This window comes from Oncorhynchus masou, chromosome 11, assembly GCF_036934945.1.
Source record: "Oncorhynchus masou masou isolate Uvic2021 chromosome 11, UVic_Omas_1.1, whole genome shotgun sequence".
NCBI classification, from domain to species: Eukaryota; Metazoa; Chordata; class Actinopteri; order Salmoniformes; family Salmonidae; genus Oncorhynchus; species Oncorhynchus masou.
Genome location: NC_088222.1, coordinates 46912560 through 46927536, shown reverse-complemented (window position 1 = coordinate 46927536; position 14977 = coordinate 46912560). Strand labels below are relative to the sequence as shown.

Sequence of the window (14977 nt, the reverse complement as noted above, 5' to 3'; positions counted from 1 at the left end):
TATCCGGAGGCTGCATTCATTGTTGCTGGGGATTTTAACAAGGTTAATATGAAAACAAGACTCCCTAAATTTTATCAGCATATCGATTGCGCAACCAGGGGTGGAAAAACCTTGGATCACTGTTACTCTAACTTCCGCGACGCATATAAGGCCCTGCCCCGCCCCCCTTTCGGAAAAGCTGACCACGACTCCATTTTGCTGATACCTGCCTACAGACAAAAACTAAAAAAAGAAGCTCCCACGCTGAGGTCTGTCCAACGCTGGTCCGACCAAGCTGACTCCACACTCCAAGACTGCTTCCATCACGTGGACTGGGACATGTTTCGTATTGCGTCAGATAGCAACATTGACAAATACGCTGATTTGGTGTGCGAGTTCATTAGAACGTGCGTTGAAGATGTCGTTCCCATAGCAATGATTAAAACATTCCCTAACCAGAAACCGTGGATTGATGGCAGCATTCGCGTGAAACTGAAAGCGCGAACCACTGCTTTCAATCAGGGCAAGGTGTCTGGTAACATGACTGAATACAAACAGTGCAGCTATTCCCTCCGTAAGGCTATCAAACAAGCTAAGCGTCAGTACAGAGACAAAGTAGAATCTCAATTCAACGGCTCAGACACAAGAGGCATGTGGCAGGGTCTACAGTCAATCACGGACTACAGGAAGAAATCCAGCCCAGTCACGGACCAGGATGTCTTGCTCCCAGGCAGACTAAATAACTTTTTTGCCCGCTTTGAGGACAATACAGTGCCACTGACACGGCCTGCAACGGAAACATGCGGTCTCTCCTTCACTGCAGCTGAGGTGAGTAAAACATTTAAACGTGTTAACCCTCGCAAGGCAGCAGGCCCAGACGGCATCCCCAGCCGTGCCCTCAGAGCATGCGCAGACCAGCTGGCTGGTGTGTTTATGGACATATTCAATCAATCCCTATACCAGTCTGCTGTTCCCACATGCTTCAAGAGGGCCACCATTGTTCCTGTTCCCAAGAAAGCTAAGGTAACTGAGCACTCACTTCCGTCATCATGAAGTGCTTTGAGAGACTAGTCAAGGACCATATCACCTCCACCCTACCTGACACCCTAGACCCACTCGAATTTGCTTACCGCCCAAATAGGTCCACAGACGATGCAATCTCAACCACACTGCACACTGCCCTAACCCATCTGGACAAGAGGAATACCTATGTGAGAATGCTGTTCATCGACTACAGCTCGGCATTCAACACCATAGTACCCTCCAAGCTCGTCATCAAGCTCGAGACCCTGGATCTCGACCCCGCCCTGTGCAACTGGGTACTGGACTTCCTGACGGGCCGCCCCCAGTTGGTGAGGGTAGGTAACAACATCTCCTCCCCGCTGATCCTCAACACTGGGGCCCCACAAGGGTGCGTTCTGAGCCCTCTTCTGTACTCCCTGTTCACCCACGACTGCGTGGCCACGCACGCCTCCAACTCAATCATCAAGTTTGCGGACGACACAACAGTGGTAGGCTTGATTACCAACAACGACGAGACGGCCTACAGGGAGGAGGTGAGGGCCCTCGGAGTGTGGTGTCAGGAAAATAACCTCACACTCAACGTCAACAAAACTAAGGAGATGATTGTGGACTTCAGGAAACAGCAGAGGGAACACCCCCTATCCACATCGACGGAACAGTAGTGGAGAGAGTAGCAAGTTTTAAGTTCCTCGGCATACACATCACAGACAAACTGAATTGGTCCACTCACACAGACAGCATCGTGAAGAAGGCGCAGCAGCGCCTCTTCAACCTCAGGAGGCTGAAGAAATTTGGCTTGTCACCAAAAGCACTCACAAACTTCTACAGATGCACAATCGAGAGCATCCTGGCGGGCTGTATCACCGCCTGGTACGGCAACTGCTCCGCCCTCAACCGTAAGGCTCTCCAGAGGGTAGTGAGGTCTGCACAACGCATCACCGGGGGCAAACTACCTGCCCTCCAGGACACCTACACCACCCGATGTTACAGGAAGGCCATAAAGATCATCAAGGACATCAACCACCCGAGCCACTGCCTGTTCACACCGCTATCATCCAGAAGGCGAGGTCAGTACAGGTGCATCAAAGCTGGGACCGAGAGACTGAAAAACAGCTTCTATCTCAAGGCCATCAGACTGTTAAACAGCCACCACTAACATTGAGTGGCTGCTGCCAACACACTGACACTGACTCAACTCCAGCCACTTTAATAATGGGAATTGATGGGAAATGATGTAAATATATCACTAGCCACTTTAAACAATGCTACCTTATATAATGTTACTTACCCTACATTATTCATCTCATATGCATACGTATGACTCATACTGTACTCTATATCATCGACTGCATCCTTATGTAATACATGTATCACTAGCCACTTTAACTATGCCACTTTGTTTACATACTGATCTCATATGTATATACTGTACTCGATACCATCTACTGTATCTTGCCTATGCTGCTCTGTACCATCACTCATTCATATATCCTTATGTACATATTCTTTATCCCCTTACACTGTGTATAAGACAGTAGTTTAGGAATTGTTAGTTAGATTACTTGTTGGTTATTACTGCATTGTCGGAACTAGAAGCACAAGCATTTCGCTACACTCGCATTAACATCTGCTAACCATGTGTATGTGACAAATAAAATTTGATTTGATTTGAAATTAATTTAATGGAAAAAAAATAGCTATCCAGCTACTGTTGCCCAAAGCTAACGTTATAAGCAGCCAGCTAGCTGCATCTGGTTAGTGAGGCTCGACCGGACCGGGTTATGTGCTGTGAAGCTAGCCACAATAAGGATTAGGCACAATAGTGGAATTTGCTGTCTGCCTTCAAAATAAATGTACGTCATTGACAGTGATGCAAATGAATACAAATAGTAGAATTATGCCATACTTTTATTTTGAAGGCTAACCAAAAAATCCACTATTGTGGCTAATCCTTACTGTGGCTAGCTTCACATGGATGGGTCCGACCACCATTAATCAAATAAGAACTGTCTTATAAATTAGGGTTATTTTAGAAGATGGCACCTAGCTATGTAGTTAAGTTATTATGTGATGTGCAGTCATATACAGATCCTGATTGGTCAACAAGCTTATTTGACAAGTCAAATAGTGTTATTTTGAAACATCAAATAGTGTTATTTGGACACGCAAAGACCCAAACGGCGTTCCATAGAAATCCTGGTTGAGAATGAAACGACAAGAAATTAACAACAAAACAGCACAGCAAGTAAGTGAAAGAAATAGGTTTTGATTATTTTTTACTGGTAATGGGGACATACGTAAATGCCAACAAGTTTTTGGTGGGGTCAGTGTGGTGTGTAACCTTTATTTAACTTGGCAAGTCAGTTAATATCAAATTCTTATTGACAATGATGGCCAACACCGGCCAAACCCGGATGACGCTGGGCCAATTGTGCGCTGCTCTATGGGACTTCCAATCACGGCCGAATGTGATAGGGTCACACCCTGACCATAGTTTATTTGTATGTTTCTATGTTTCGGTTGGTCAGGGTGTGATCTGAGTGGGCATTCTATGTTGGATGTCTTGTTTGTCTATTTCTGTCTGGCCTAATATGGTTCTCAATCAGAGGCAGGTGTTAGTCATTGTCTCTGATTGGGAACCATATTTAGGTAGCCTGGGTTTCACTGTGTGTTTGTGGGTGATTGTTCCGGTCTTTGTGTTTTGCACCAGATAGGGCTGTTTTAGGTTTTCGCACGTTTGTTATTTTGTTAGTTTATTCAGTGTATAGTTTCTTTATTAAAATAAAATGAATAACAACCACGCTGCATTTTGGTCCGCTCCTCCTTCCCACAACGAAAGCCGTGACAGATAGAGCCTGGATTCGAACCAGGGCTTGGATTCGAACCTGGATTCGAACCAGTCCCTGTAGTGACGCCTCTTGCACTGAGATGCAGTGTGTGTGTTAACTATTTAATTGTACTAGAATGCTTAAGGCCCCTAAAATTTTAAATATCGGTTATCGTTTTTTTGGGGGGGCAAGAAAAATATTGGATATCGGTACTGGCCAAAAATGTCATATCGGTGCCTCATTATATTTTTTTATTGAGTACTAATGTTACTGCTCCACAACAATACAATATATTTAATATACTGACCAACAATATAAAAACACAAGATGTAACACTTTCTAGGATTTTACATCAGTCAATTGAAATAAATTCATTAGGCCCTAATCTATGGATTTCACATGACTAGTAATACAGATATGCATCTGTTGGTCACAGATACCTTTAAAAAAGGTAGGGGCGAAGATCAGAAAACTAGTCAGTATCTGCTGTGACCACCATTTGCCTCAGGCAGCGCGACACATCTCCTTCGCATTGAGTTGATCACGCTGTTGATTGTGGCCTGTGGAATGCTGTCCCATACCTCTTCAATGGCTGTTTGAAATTGCCGGATATTGGCGGGAACTGGAACACACGGTCATAGAGCATCCCAAACATGCTCAACGAGTGACATGTCAGGTGAGTATGCAGGTCATGGAAGAACTGGGACATTTTCATCTTCCAGGAATTGTGTACAGATGGGGCCGTGCATTACCATGCTGAAACATGAGGTGATGGAGGCACAACAATGGGCCTTAGGATCTCATTACGGTATCACTGTGCATTCAAATTCCCCTCGATAAAAGGCAATTGTGTTTGTTGTCCGTAACTTATGCCTGCCCATACCATAACCCCATCATCACTATGGGGCACTCTGTTCAGTGTTGACATCAGCAAACCGCTCTCCCACACAACGCCATACACGTGGTCTGCAGTTGTGAGGCCGGTTGGACGTACTGTCAAATTCTTTAAAACAAAGTTGGAGGCGGCTTATGGTAGAGAAATTAACATTCAATTCCCTGGCAACAGTTCTGGTGGACAATCCTGCAGTCAACAGACCAATTGCCAATTCTGGCATTGTGTTGTGTGACAAAACTGCACATTTTAGAGTGGGCTTTTGTTGTCTCCAGCACAAGGTCCACCTGTGTAATGATCATGCTGATTAATCAGTCTCTTGATATGCCACACCAGTCAGGTGGATGGATTATCTTGGCAAAGAAGAATTGCTCACTAAGAGCAATGCAAACAAATTTGGGCAATTTCTGGGATCATTTATTTCAGCTCATGAAACATGGGACCAACAGTTTACATGTTGCATTTTTATTTTTGTTCATTGCACATAGAATTTTGTCATTGAAACATTTTGTTGAAATACTGTAGAATTCCATTAATTCCTATGGAGGACTGCTCCTTCTGGGGAGTGCTAATATAGCGTACTGTTGCTTCAAGCTTCTCATTGGCCATTACATAGCATCAGCAATCCACGGTTTATTACATTATTGGTGTCGAAGCAGGTGAGCTGGTTCTACTCCTTTTGGACATTTCCTGGTGTTTTGGTCAAGCATAAGACATCAACCCTGTTACCGATAGAAAGACGGGCTAAACATGTTATAACAACTTACATTTTTGTGTGATTCCTGTTACACATAACAATATTCTATTCCCCCAGACGCAAGGCGATTTCTGGCTGATTTAAGATGAAAGATGATGGTCAACTATGTTACTTTATTTGACACTTACTATATAAATGGGAAAACATGTTTTTTTTTTATTGAAGATGTGCTCTTGATGGCAGAATGTAAACAATTGGTGAATGTTTTTTTGCACAAAGTTACACTACCCAAAAGGTACTCATTTCATGGATCGACTCACTTGCAGGTATCAGGTGGAGGCGAGAGCAGTTAGAGAAACGTTTAGAGAGGTCTCATAATGATGATGTCATGTGTATCTTGTCTAATACATGCAGGTTTTCAGTAGATGCTAGAGCGGGCGTCCCTTCATGCTTGTGAGGCAGAAAGAGAGAGAGCCAATGATGGATACATTACAAACCTTGACTGGAGGATTCTAAGCTATCCTCCCACATTGCAGTAGACTCAACTGGAAGAGTAGATAGGGATGGGAGTGGGGTAGGGTAGGGTGGGGAGAGAGAAGCAGGTTAAAGCATTTCACTCTGGTCCTAATTGGCTCTGACACACTCAGTATTACAACCAAACCAAAACGTAGAAACCAAAGCCAACCCTAGAGAGAGCAGCCTGAGGCCAGATATGATATCAGACAGTCACACAGGAGTAGACAGAGGCACAGATAGATGGAGGAGATCAGAGGGGATGCTGAAGAGTGGGACCGCACTGAAACTATGGCAACTCCTATATCAAACCATGCATATAAGTGCATTAATAAAAGTGTTAGGCCTAATTTTCAACAACAAAAAAACGACCTACTACATCTCAGTCTATGGCAGATCATTATAATGTTCTGTATATTTAATGCTGTGAATCCACAAATCCCCTCTGGTCAGTGAGCAAGAAGGAGTGTATAATAGAGAGAGAAAAAAGGCAGACCAAGGGAAGAGTGGGCAAGAGGGAAGGAGAAAGGAGAGAGAGAAAGCCAGTCAGCAGCGACAGCGAGACACACCTTTCTTGGATCGTCTCGGTTTCGGCGGTGGGACAGGCCGACGCGGAAGCTTTGCATGTGAGCGAGTGCCTTTATGGAGTTTTAAAAAGGGAAACCAAATTTGAAACCATAAAGAAAAACACAGACAGACAGAGACACCAAATCGTGAAGAAGCAGACCAGACAAGAGACAGAATGAGTTTTGAAGGCTGTAAAAAGCCATTTTAAAAACCAACCAACCAATAATAATAAAAAGCAAACAGAACACAGCAGGTGAGACCAAGTGGAAGTGAAAGGGCTAAAACATCTGCAAAGATCATTGTGGGGGAACGATAAGCAGGAAATAGAAGCACATTGTTTGTCAGCTTGATCTCATTGGCAGGGTGGGTAATGCTGTGTGTGGTTCCTGAGGGTGTGTGTGTGCGCCTGTGTGTGTGTTTGTGGGGGTCCAAAGCAATTAGCCCCCAGAGCTTATTACACTAAGTGATTTGCATGACACAGAGTCGATGAAAAACTAAAAGAGAATTAGGCTTGGCAAAAGCTGGGATGATTATCCTAAAACAGTCAGTGACACAATCAAGTCTAAGTGAAGACAAACTACGAGAGCATACAAAGCAGATAGGCTGAACTACAGAGGGGTATCCTACGAATCAGGTTTGAAGAGACAGTGAGGTAACTTTGGTTAACTCTGAGTTCAATGTGGGATAACCAGTCATACGAATGTGGCTCACTTTCTAGTCAGGTACAGTAGGGAGAACAAGTATTTGATATAATGCGAGGTAACTTTGGTTAACTCTGAGTTCAATGTGGGATAACCAGTCATACGAATGTGGCTCACTTTTTAGTCAGGTACAGTAGGGAGAACAAGTATTTGATATAATCCCAACCGTGCATGTTTTCCTACTTACAAAGCATGTAGAGGTCTGTAATTTTTATCATAGGTACACTTCAACTGTGAGAGACGGAATCTAAAACAAAAATCCAGAAAATCACATTGTATGATTTTTAAGTATAAAATAAAATGAATTTGCATTTTATTGCATGAGTATTTGATCACCTACCAACCAGTAAGAATTCCGGCTCCCACAGACCTGTTAGTTTTTCTTTAAGAATCCCTCCTGTTCTCCACTCATTACCTGTATTAAATGCACCTGTTTGAATTTGTTACCTGTATAAAAGACACCTGTCCACACACTCAATTAAACAGACTCCAACCTCTCCACAATGGCCAAGACCAGAGAGCTGTGTAAGGACATCAGGGATAAAATTGTAGACCTGCACAAGGCTGGGATGGGCTACAGGACAATAGGCAAGCAGCTTGGTGAGAAGTCATTAAATGTTGGCGCAATTATTAGAAAATGGAAGAAGTTCAAGATGACGGTCAATCACCCTCGGTCTGGGGCTCCATGCAAGATCTCACCTCGTGGGGCATCAATGATCATGAGGAAGGTGAGGGATCAGCCCAGAACTACACAGCAGAACCTGGTCAATGACCTGAATAGAGCTGGGACCACAGTCTCAAAGAAAACCATAGTAACACACTACGCCGTCATGGATTCAAATCCTGCAGCGCACGCAAGGTCCCCCTGCTCAATCCAGCGCATGTCCAGGCCCGTCTGAAGTTTGCCAATGACCATCTGGATGATCCAGAGGAGGAATGGGAGAAGGTCATGTAGTCTGATGAGACAAAAATAGAGCTTTTTGGTCTAAACTCCACTCGCCATGTTTGGAGGAAGAAGAAGGATGAGTACAACCCCAAGAACACCATCCCAACCGTGAAGCATGGAGGTGGAAACATCATTCTTTGGGATGCTTTTCTGCAAAGGGGACAGGACGACTGCACCGTATTGAGGGGAGGATGGATGGGGCCATGTATCGTGAGATCTTGGCAAACAACCTCCTTCCCTCAGTAAGAGCATTGAAGATGGGTCGTGGCTGGGTCTTCCAGCATGACAATGACCCGAAACACACAGCCAGGGCAACTAAGGAGTGGCTCTGTAAGACCCATCTCAAGGTCCTGGAGTGGCCTAGCCAGTCTCCAGACCTGAACCCAATAGAAAATCTTTGGAGGGAGCTGAAAGTCCGTATTGTCCAGCAACAGCCCGAAACCTGAAGGATCTGGAGAAGGTCTGTATGGGCCAAAATCCCTGCTTGCAGTGTGTGCAAACCTGGTCAACAACGACAGGAAACGTATGATCTCTGTAATTGCAAACAAAGGTTTCTGTAACAAATATTAAGTTCTGCTTTTCTGATGTATCAAATACTTATGTCATGCAATAAAATGCAAATTAATTACTTACAAATCACACAATGTGATTTTCTGGATTTTTGTTTTAGATTCCGTCTCTCACAGTTGAAGGGTACCTTTGATAAAAATGACAGACCTCTACATGCTTTGTAAGTAGGAAAACCTGCAAAATCGGCAGTGTATCAAATACTTGTTCTCCCCAATGTATATTTCTATGGTAACGAATCCTCCAGAACAAACCTGCTCCGGGGCAGGCTAACTCAGGGATAACTCTACTTATCCTGAATGAAATATCTGAGCCGCGAGTTGAGGACCAATAAAATCAGATTCCCTCCCTCTCTCAAAGATTGCATTATCATCCCCTTCATTTGAGAAAGACGGATTAAAGATTTTTTCAATCAAATATTTTTTTTTGTGAAATGTTAAAATACCAAGTCATTTAGTAATGACAGAAAACATTTGAAACTTCACGCACAGTAAAACTTTCGTATGACAAATACAATTATTATGATACAATTTAGAGGTCGACCGATTAATCGGAATGGACGATTAATTAGGGCCAATTTCATGTTTTCATAACAATCGGTAATTGCCATTTTTGGACACCGATTACATTGCACTCCACAAGGAGACTGCGTGGCAGGCATACTACCTGTTACGCGAGTGCAGCAAGGAGCCAAGCGAGCTAGCATTAAACTTATCTTATAAAAAACAATCAATGTTAACATAATCACTGGTTAACTACACATGGTTGATGATAGTACTAGTTTATCTAGCTTGTCCTGCGTTGCATATAATCGATGCGGTGCCTGTAAATTTCTCATCGAATCACAGCCTACTTCGCCAAACGGGTGATGATTTAACAAGCTCATTCACGAAAAAAAGCACTGTCGTTGCACCAATGTGTACCTAACCATAAACATCAATGCCTTTCTTTAAAATCAATACACAAGTATATATTTTTAAACCTGCATATTTAGTTAATATTGCCTGCTAACATGAATTTCTTTTAAGTAGGGAAATTGTGTCACTTCTCTTGCGTTCTGTGCAAGCACAGTCAGGGTATATGCAGGAGTTTGGGCCGCCTGGCTCGTTGCGAACTGTGTGAAGACCATTTCTTCCTAACAAAGACCGTAATTAATTTGCCAGAATTGTACATAATTATGACATAACATTGAAGGTTGTGCAATGTAACAGCAATTTTTAGACTTAGGGATGCCACCCGTTAGATAAAATACGGAATGGTTCCGTATTTCACTGAAAGAAACGTTTTGTTTTCGAAATTATAGTTTCCGGACTTGACCATATTAATGACCTAAGGCTCGTATTTCTGTGTGTTATTATGTTATAATTAAGTCTATGATTTGATATAGCAGTCTGACTGAGCAGTGGTAGGCAGCAGCAGGCTTGTAAGTATTCATTCAAACAGCACTTTCCTGCATTTGCCAGCAGCTCTTCGCTGTGCTTCAAGCATTGAGCTGTTTATGACTTCAAGCCGATCAACACCCGAGATTTAGACTGGTGTAGCCGATGTGAAAAGGCTAGCTAGTTAGCGGGGAGCGTGCTAAAAGTGTTTCAATCAGTGACGTCACGTCACTCGCTCTGAGACCTTGAAGTAGTTGTTCCTCTTGCTCTGCAAGGGCTTCGGCTTTTGTGGAGCGATGGGTAACGATGCTTCGAGGGTCGCTGTTGTTGATGTGTGCAGAGGGTCCCTGGTTCGAGGCGAGGGACAGAAGCTATACTGTTACACTGGCAATACTATAGTACCTATAAGAACATCCAATAGTCAAAGGTATATGAAATACAAATGGTATAGAGAGAAATAGTCCTAAAATTCCTATAATAACTACAACCTAAACTTCTTACCTGGGAATATTGAAGACTCATGTTAAAAGCTTTCATACGTTCTCACGTTCTGAGCAAGGAACTTAAACGTTAGCTTTTTTACATGGCACATATTGCACTTTTACTTTCTTCTCCAACATTTTGTTTTTGCATTATTTAAACCAAATTTAACATGTTTCATTATTTATTTGAGGCTAAATTGATTTTATTGATGTATTATATTAAGTTAAAATAAAACTGTTCATTCAGTATTGTTGTAATTGTCATTATTACAAATAACAAATCTATATAAAAATCGCCCGATTAATCGGTATCGGCTTTTATTGGTCCTTTTATTGGTCCTCCAATAATCGCTATCGGTCGACCTCTAATACAATTATTTTATCGATAGGAGTGGTTAACAAGGTGCTTATGCATTGATAAGCACACCAAAGAGAAGAAGGCATTTCTAAAAGACCATAGCCTGCTGAATTTGCAAGATAACTTTTGCTTCATTTTGATTTCGGCACAAATGAAAATGTGGCACTGACTTTCCCATTAATAAATGCTTCAGCATTATCTCAATGAAGAGTTCGGCGTTCGACTAACAACGTGGGATATGCACGTGCAGTTACAAGCCTGCTAGAGTTAGCGGCGTGTATATAGCCTGAGCTGGAATGTGAGGCTACCTGAAGCTGGTTAGCTTTAGAAAACCCTGAGTAGATCTTGCTTGCTCAGTAGGATACCCCTCAGATTATATATTTTCTTCCCGTTTTGAATTTAATCAAATAGTGCAATTTGGCCAGTTTTGTTAATTCTTACAAAGTAAATGGGTAAATTACAGTAAAAAGTTAATAGGTCAAATGAATGTTTTCCATTAACTAAGACGCAGCTGCTGTTTTACCGGTTGTGAGGATTTCCCCCAACAGATTGTGGTGAAGAAAGACTTTTGCTTTCATTTCAAATTATTCAAGTTTGAAGTACAGTATATTATCGAGTCACAGCTGGTTGATTTCAAGACTAGTAAGAGAGGAGTAAAAAATGCAAATAAAAATGGAGCATCTGTTGGCGGTTATGAAACTCACAACATCTGATACTTCACCCTAATGGTCATAGCTACAGTACTTCTGTATTGCCATTTTTACTTTCTTTCACTTCCACTCCACAACATGGACAATGGAGATTTCATTAAAACAAAATGACAAAGAACCTACCCACACCTGCTGAAAAGTGTTAGACCGCAGTTGGTGCATATTTTAAAGTGAAGTGTACAGGCTGACAACATCAATACAAACCATTGAGCTGACACCAAACAGAAAGAATAATACAATTCAAATGTATTTGATTGATTGTTTGATTACATGGGCAGTGGGTAACTTGGATCAGAGAAGGGCCCTGTTAAATTGGACACGTGTGGAATGAACCCTGCTGGGATTTGCTGTTGATATGATTGACAGATGTAAAACCCTTTGATGATTGACTGGTGCTGTTACTGACAGTTGTGCCTACCTATCTTCTCCATGTTTGCGTGGGCAGACAGGAAGCCCTGCTGCAGGAGTGTCTCTCTGGTCTCCTCATCCTCCACCTGAATCTCAGACACCATGTTACATGGTACGTAACCGTGACGACCGTTCAATTCGCCGTGGTAGAACCCGTCTGAGTCTTTATCTCCATAGATCTGTACAGGAAAATGGAGGATGAGGAAGGTGAAGAGAGAAAACAAGATGGCTGCCGTTAGGTTGAGTTATTACTGTCTTAACTTATTAATAGAAGAAGCTTAACATGGATAAACGTTTTGCCTTGAACAGCCTATAATTAATGATAGATTAGATGAGAGAGTGTGTAAAACATGGTGCTAGGGATATCACTATTCCAGCAGGCAATACTATAATTTTAACCAGTTGGGGCCATACCTTGATGATCTGTCCCTCTATGAAGGGCAGTTCCTCCTCAGCGGCATCAGGGTTCGGGGACATGTTAACCGGGTCGTAGGGGAACAGCGCTACAAAGATACGCACCTCGTTGTCTCCTATAGGCCGCACAGGCTCCATGCTCTCTTCATGCAAACACACAAACAGATCCGACATTATTTGGAGCAACAGCTAGCCTAAGCATTGCGGTGCATACACCTGGATTTGCCTGGTCACACACCCACACACATCCTCCTTGCCCACACTCCCACAGTTCTCAAAATCCACATGGAAGAGCCCACTCCCACTCTGTTAAAATGTGTGTTTTGTTTTCGGGCCCCCAACAGGCTTGGGCCAGTTCTGACTGCATATGTGTGTATATGGATGTGGGTACACAGACCTGCCAGTCACTGCGCCCCCTTATGATGAATTCAGACGTTTTTGTGGCCCCCACCCCCATTAGAGTTGCCCATCACTGGTCTATGTGATGTTGGGTTCAAGATGACTGATTACCTAGACCTATATGCAGGCCTATAGGGCAGTGTAGGGAATGTGAACTGCTGTAGTTAACTAGGACTTAAGCTGCACCAATGAGACAAGGTTCGATCTCATGAGGAGGGATCAGCCCATCTGTATGTAGCAACAGTCAGACTATAGGCAAGCAGAGCAGAGCTGACAGGAAGAAATAGACCACATTCATATCCTCTGTCTGTATAGATATCTGGAGATACTGTATGTGAGAACAACATCTTCACTGATCCCTCCCTCCCTCTCTAGTGTCGTGGGGGCGTACGTGCAGAGCGCATGTGTGTGTGTCCTATGTATGTATCTGCACGTTCCTTGTTCTTCCACCTGCCGCTGAGAATAGCAGAACTATATCTGTGAGCTTTTCCATGAGAACACAGCTGTGAGATTGAAAGAGGGAGAGAAAGAGAGAGCAAGAGAAAGAGTGAAAGAGGCAGAACGAGAGACAGGAGGGATGGAAAGAGAGAGAGAGAGAAAGATGCAGAGAGAGAGACTCCAGCTTGGTTGGTTTCACTGTGGGCTAATCTAGGGTACTATTTTCATGGTTGTCTCTTCCTCTCATCCATCTCATGTCATGACGAGCCATTTTAAAGTTAAGCCGGTTCTAAGCTTACAGGCCATCTCTCGCTCTCCCCAATCACCCTATCCCCCCCACACACACACACAAACTCGTAATCTAACATCCTGGTGTCTTTCTCAGAGAGAGAGACAGAGACAGGCAGACCGACAGAGGCAGATGGCAGACAGGGAGAGAGGAAGAGAGAGATAGATCGCAGAACAAGAGAGACAGAGATAAAGAGAGAGAGAGAGAGTGCTCGAGAGCGGGGGGGGGGGGGGGTGAGATTCTGACCATTGGGCTCCTGCCTGGCCTCTGCCCTGGTCAGCTTAGGAGAGAGCTCAGCCTGTCCGCTCCACCCAGCACTAGCCTCCATCGACGGGCCTCTGCCAGGCTCCTGGTCAACATAAACACACACACACAGACAGTCAGTCAGAGAGAAAGACAGCAGCACATAGGACAATAACTTGCATTCAGGTTGTACAGTAAGGGACTGCAGGGTTATAGACATGAGTAGTATGCAATAAGGATCAGGTGGTTTTTCAGGTTGAATGAGTCTGGAGAAGCAACGGTGCCGTCAGACAGACAGACAGACAGACGCTAGAATCTCAGATAAAGTGGACATGCGACGCATGACAAGCCAACTACACAGACGCCGGTAGAGAAGAGGGAATTTAAATACAGCCACGGGGTACAACGAGTGAGAACACACCCATTCTGCTGCAGCAGCTGCAATGGCCTGGAGGGCAGGTTTCCCCGGCGCAGGGCCAGCGTGAGGGGGTCAGGCGGTGACCCCTCCACCCACCACTCAGAACTCATCTGCTCCACCACCACCTCCCCGCGTTCCCCGCAGTCATAGGTCAATGGATCCTCCTCGTCAGTCCCATACTCAATGTCAATCTCTGCTACCGAGCCCACAGGGGACTTGACCGTCCGAACGGTCTTGCTGACTAGGTAGGAGCATGGTGCGTGGCCAGTGGCCTGGGACGTTAACGCAGCGACCGCCATCTGACTCCGTAGCAAGGCTTCTCTTCTGAGCCTGTCCCCTAGCCCGCCTACCAGGGCAACCGTCCCCACTCCGTTCCTTCCCCCACTGCTGTGGACCTTCTGGGGGGCCTGACGCACCCACATCTCCTTACTGGGCCCGAGGACCAGCTCCCCCTCCTCAGGGTAGCTGATGCTGTCTACTGTGTCTGCGTAGTGGACCCTGTGCTGGGGACGAGCCCTGACAACAGCACCACCACTGTGTCTGGGTAAAGGCTCTTTGGCTTCAGCTTTGTTGCTGTGGTGGTGGTGGTGGTGGTGGGGCTGGTCTCGGGTTCTGTGGTAGTGGGGGTCATTGGGGTGGAGGTGTGTGCGGCTGGGCCTGGCTTGGGACTCTCTTCGGTGGCGACGGTGATTATAGTCCTCGTCCACGCTGTTGTCCTCTTCATCA

The 14977-nt window shown here is 44.4% G+C and overlaps 1 protein-coding gene across 1 annotated transcript in view; it reads right to left on the bottom strand.

Moving 5' to 3' along the window:
- LOC135547878 (peripheral-type benzodiazepine receptor-associated protein 1-like) overlaps positions 1–14977 on the bottom strand; it is a 186130-nt gene that overhangs the window by 18000 nt on the left and 153153 nt on the right. Inside the window, exons 25-29 of the mRNA XM_064977092.1 lie at positions 13837–13939; positions 12465–12607; positions 12061–12229; positions 6502–6570; positions 5917–5964 (exon numbers count right to left, since the gene is read on the bottom strand). Of these exons, the coding sequence (XP_064833164.1) occupies positions 5917–5964; positions 6502–6570; positions 12061–12229; positions 12465–12607; positions 13837–13939 (532 nt within the window). The remainder of the gene's footprint in view (positions 1–5916; positions 5965–6501; positions 6571–12060; positions 12230–12464; positions 12608–13836; positions 13940–14977) is intronic.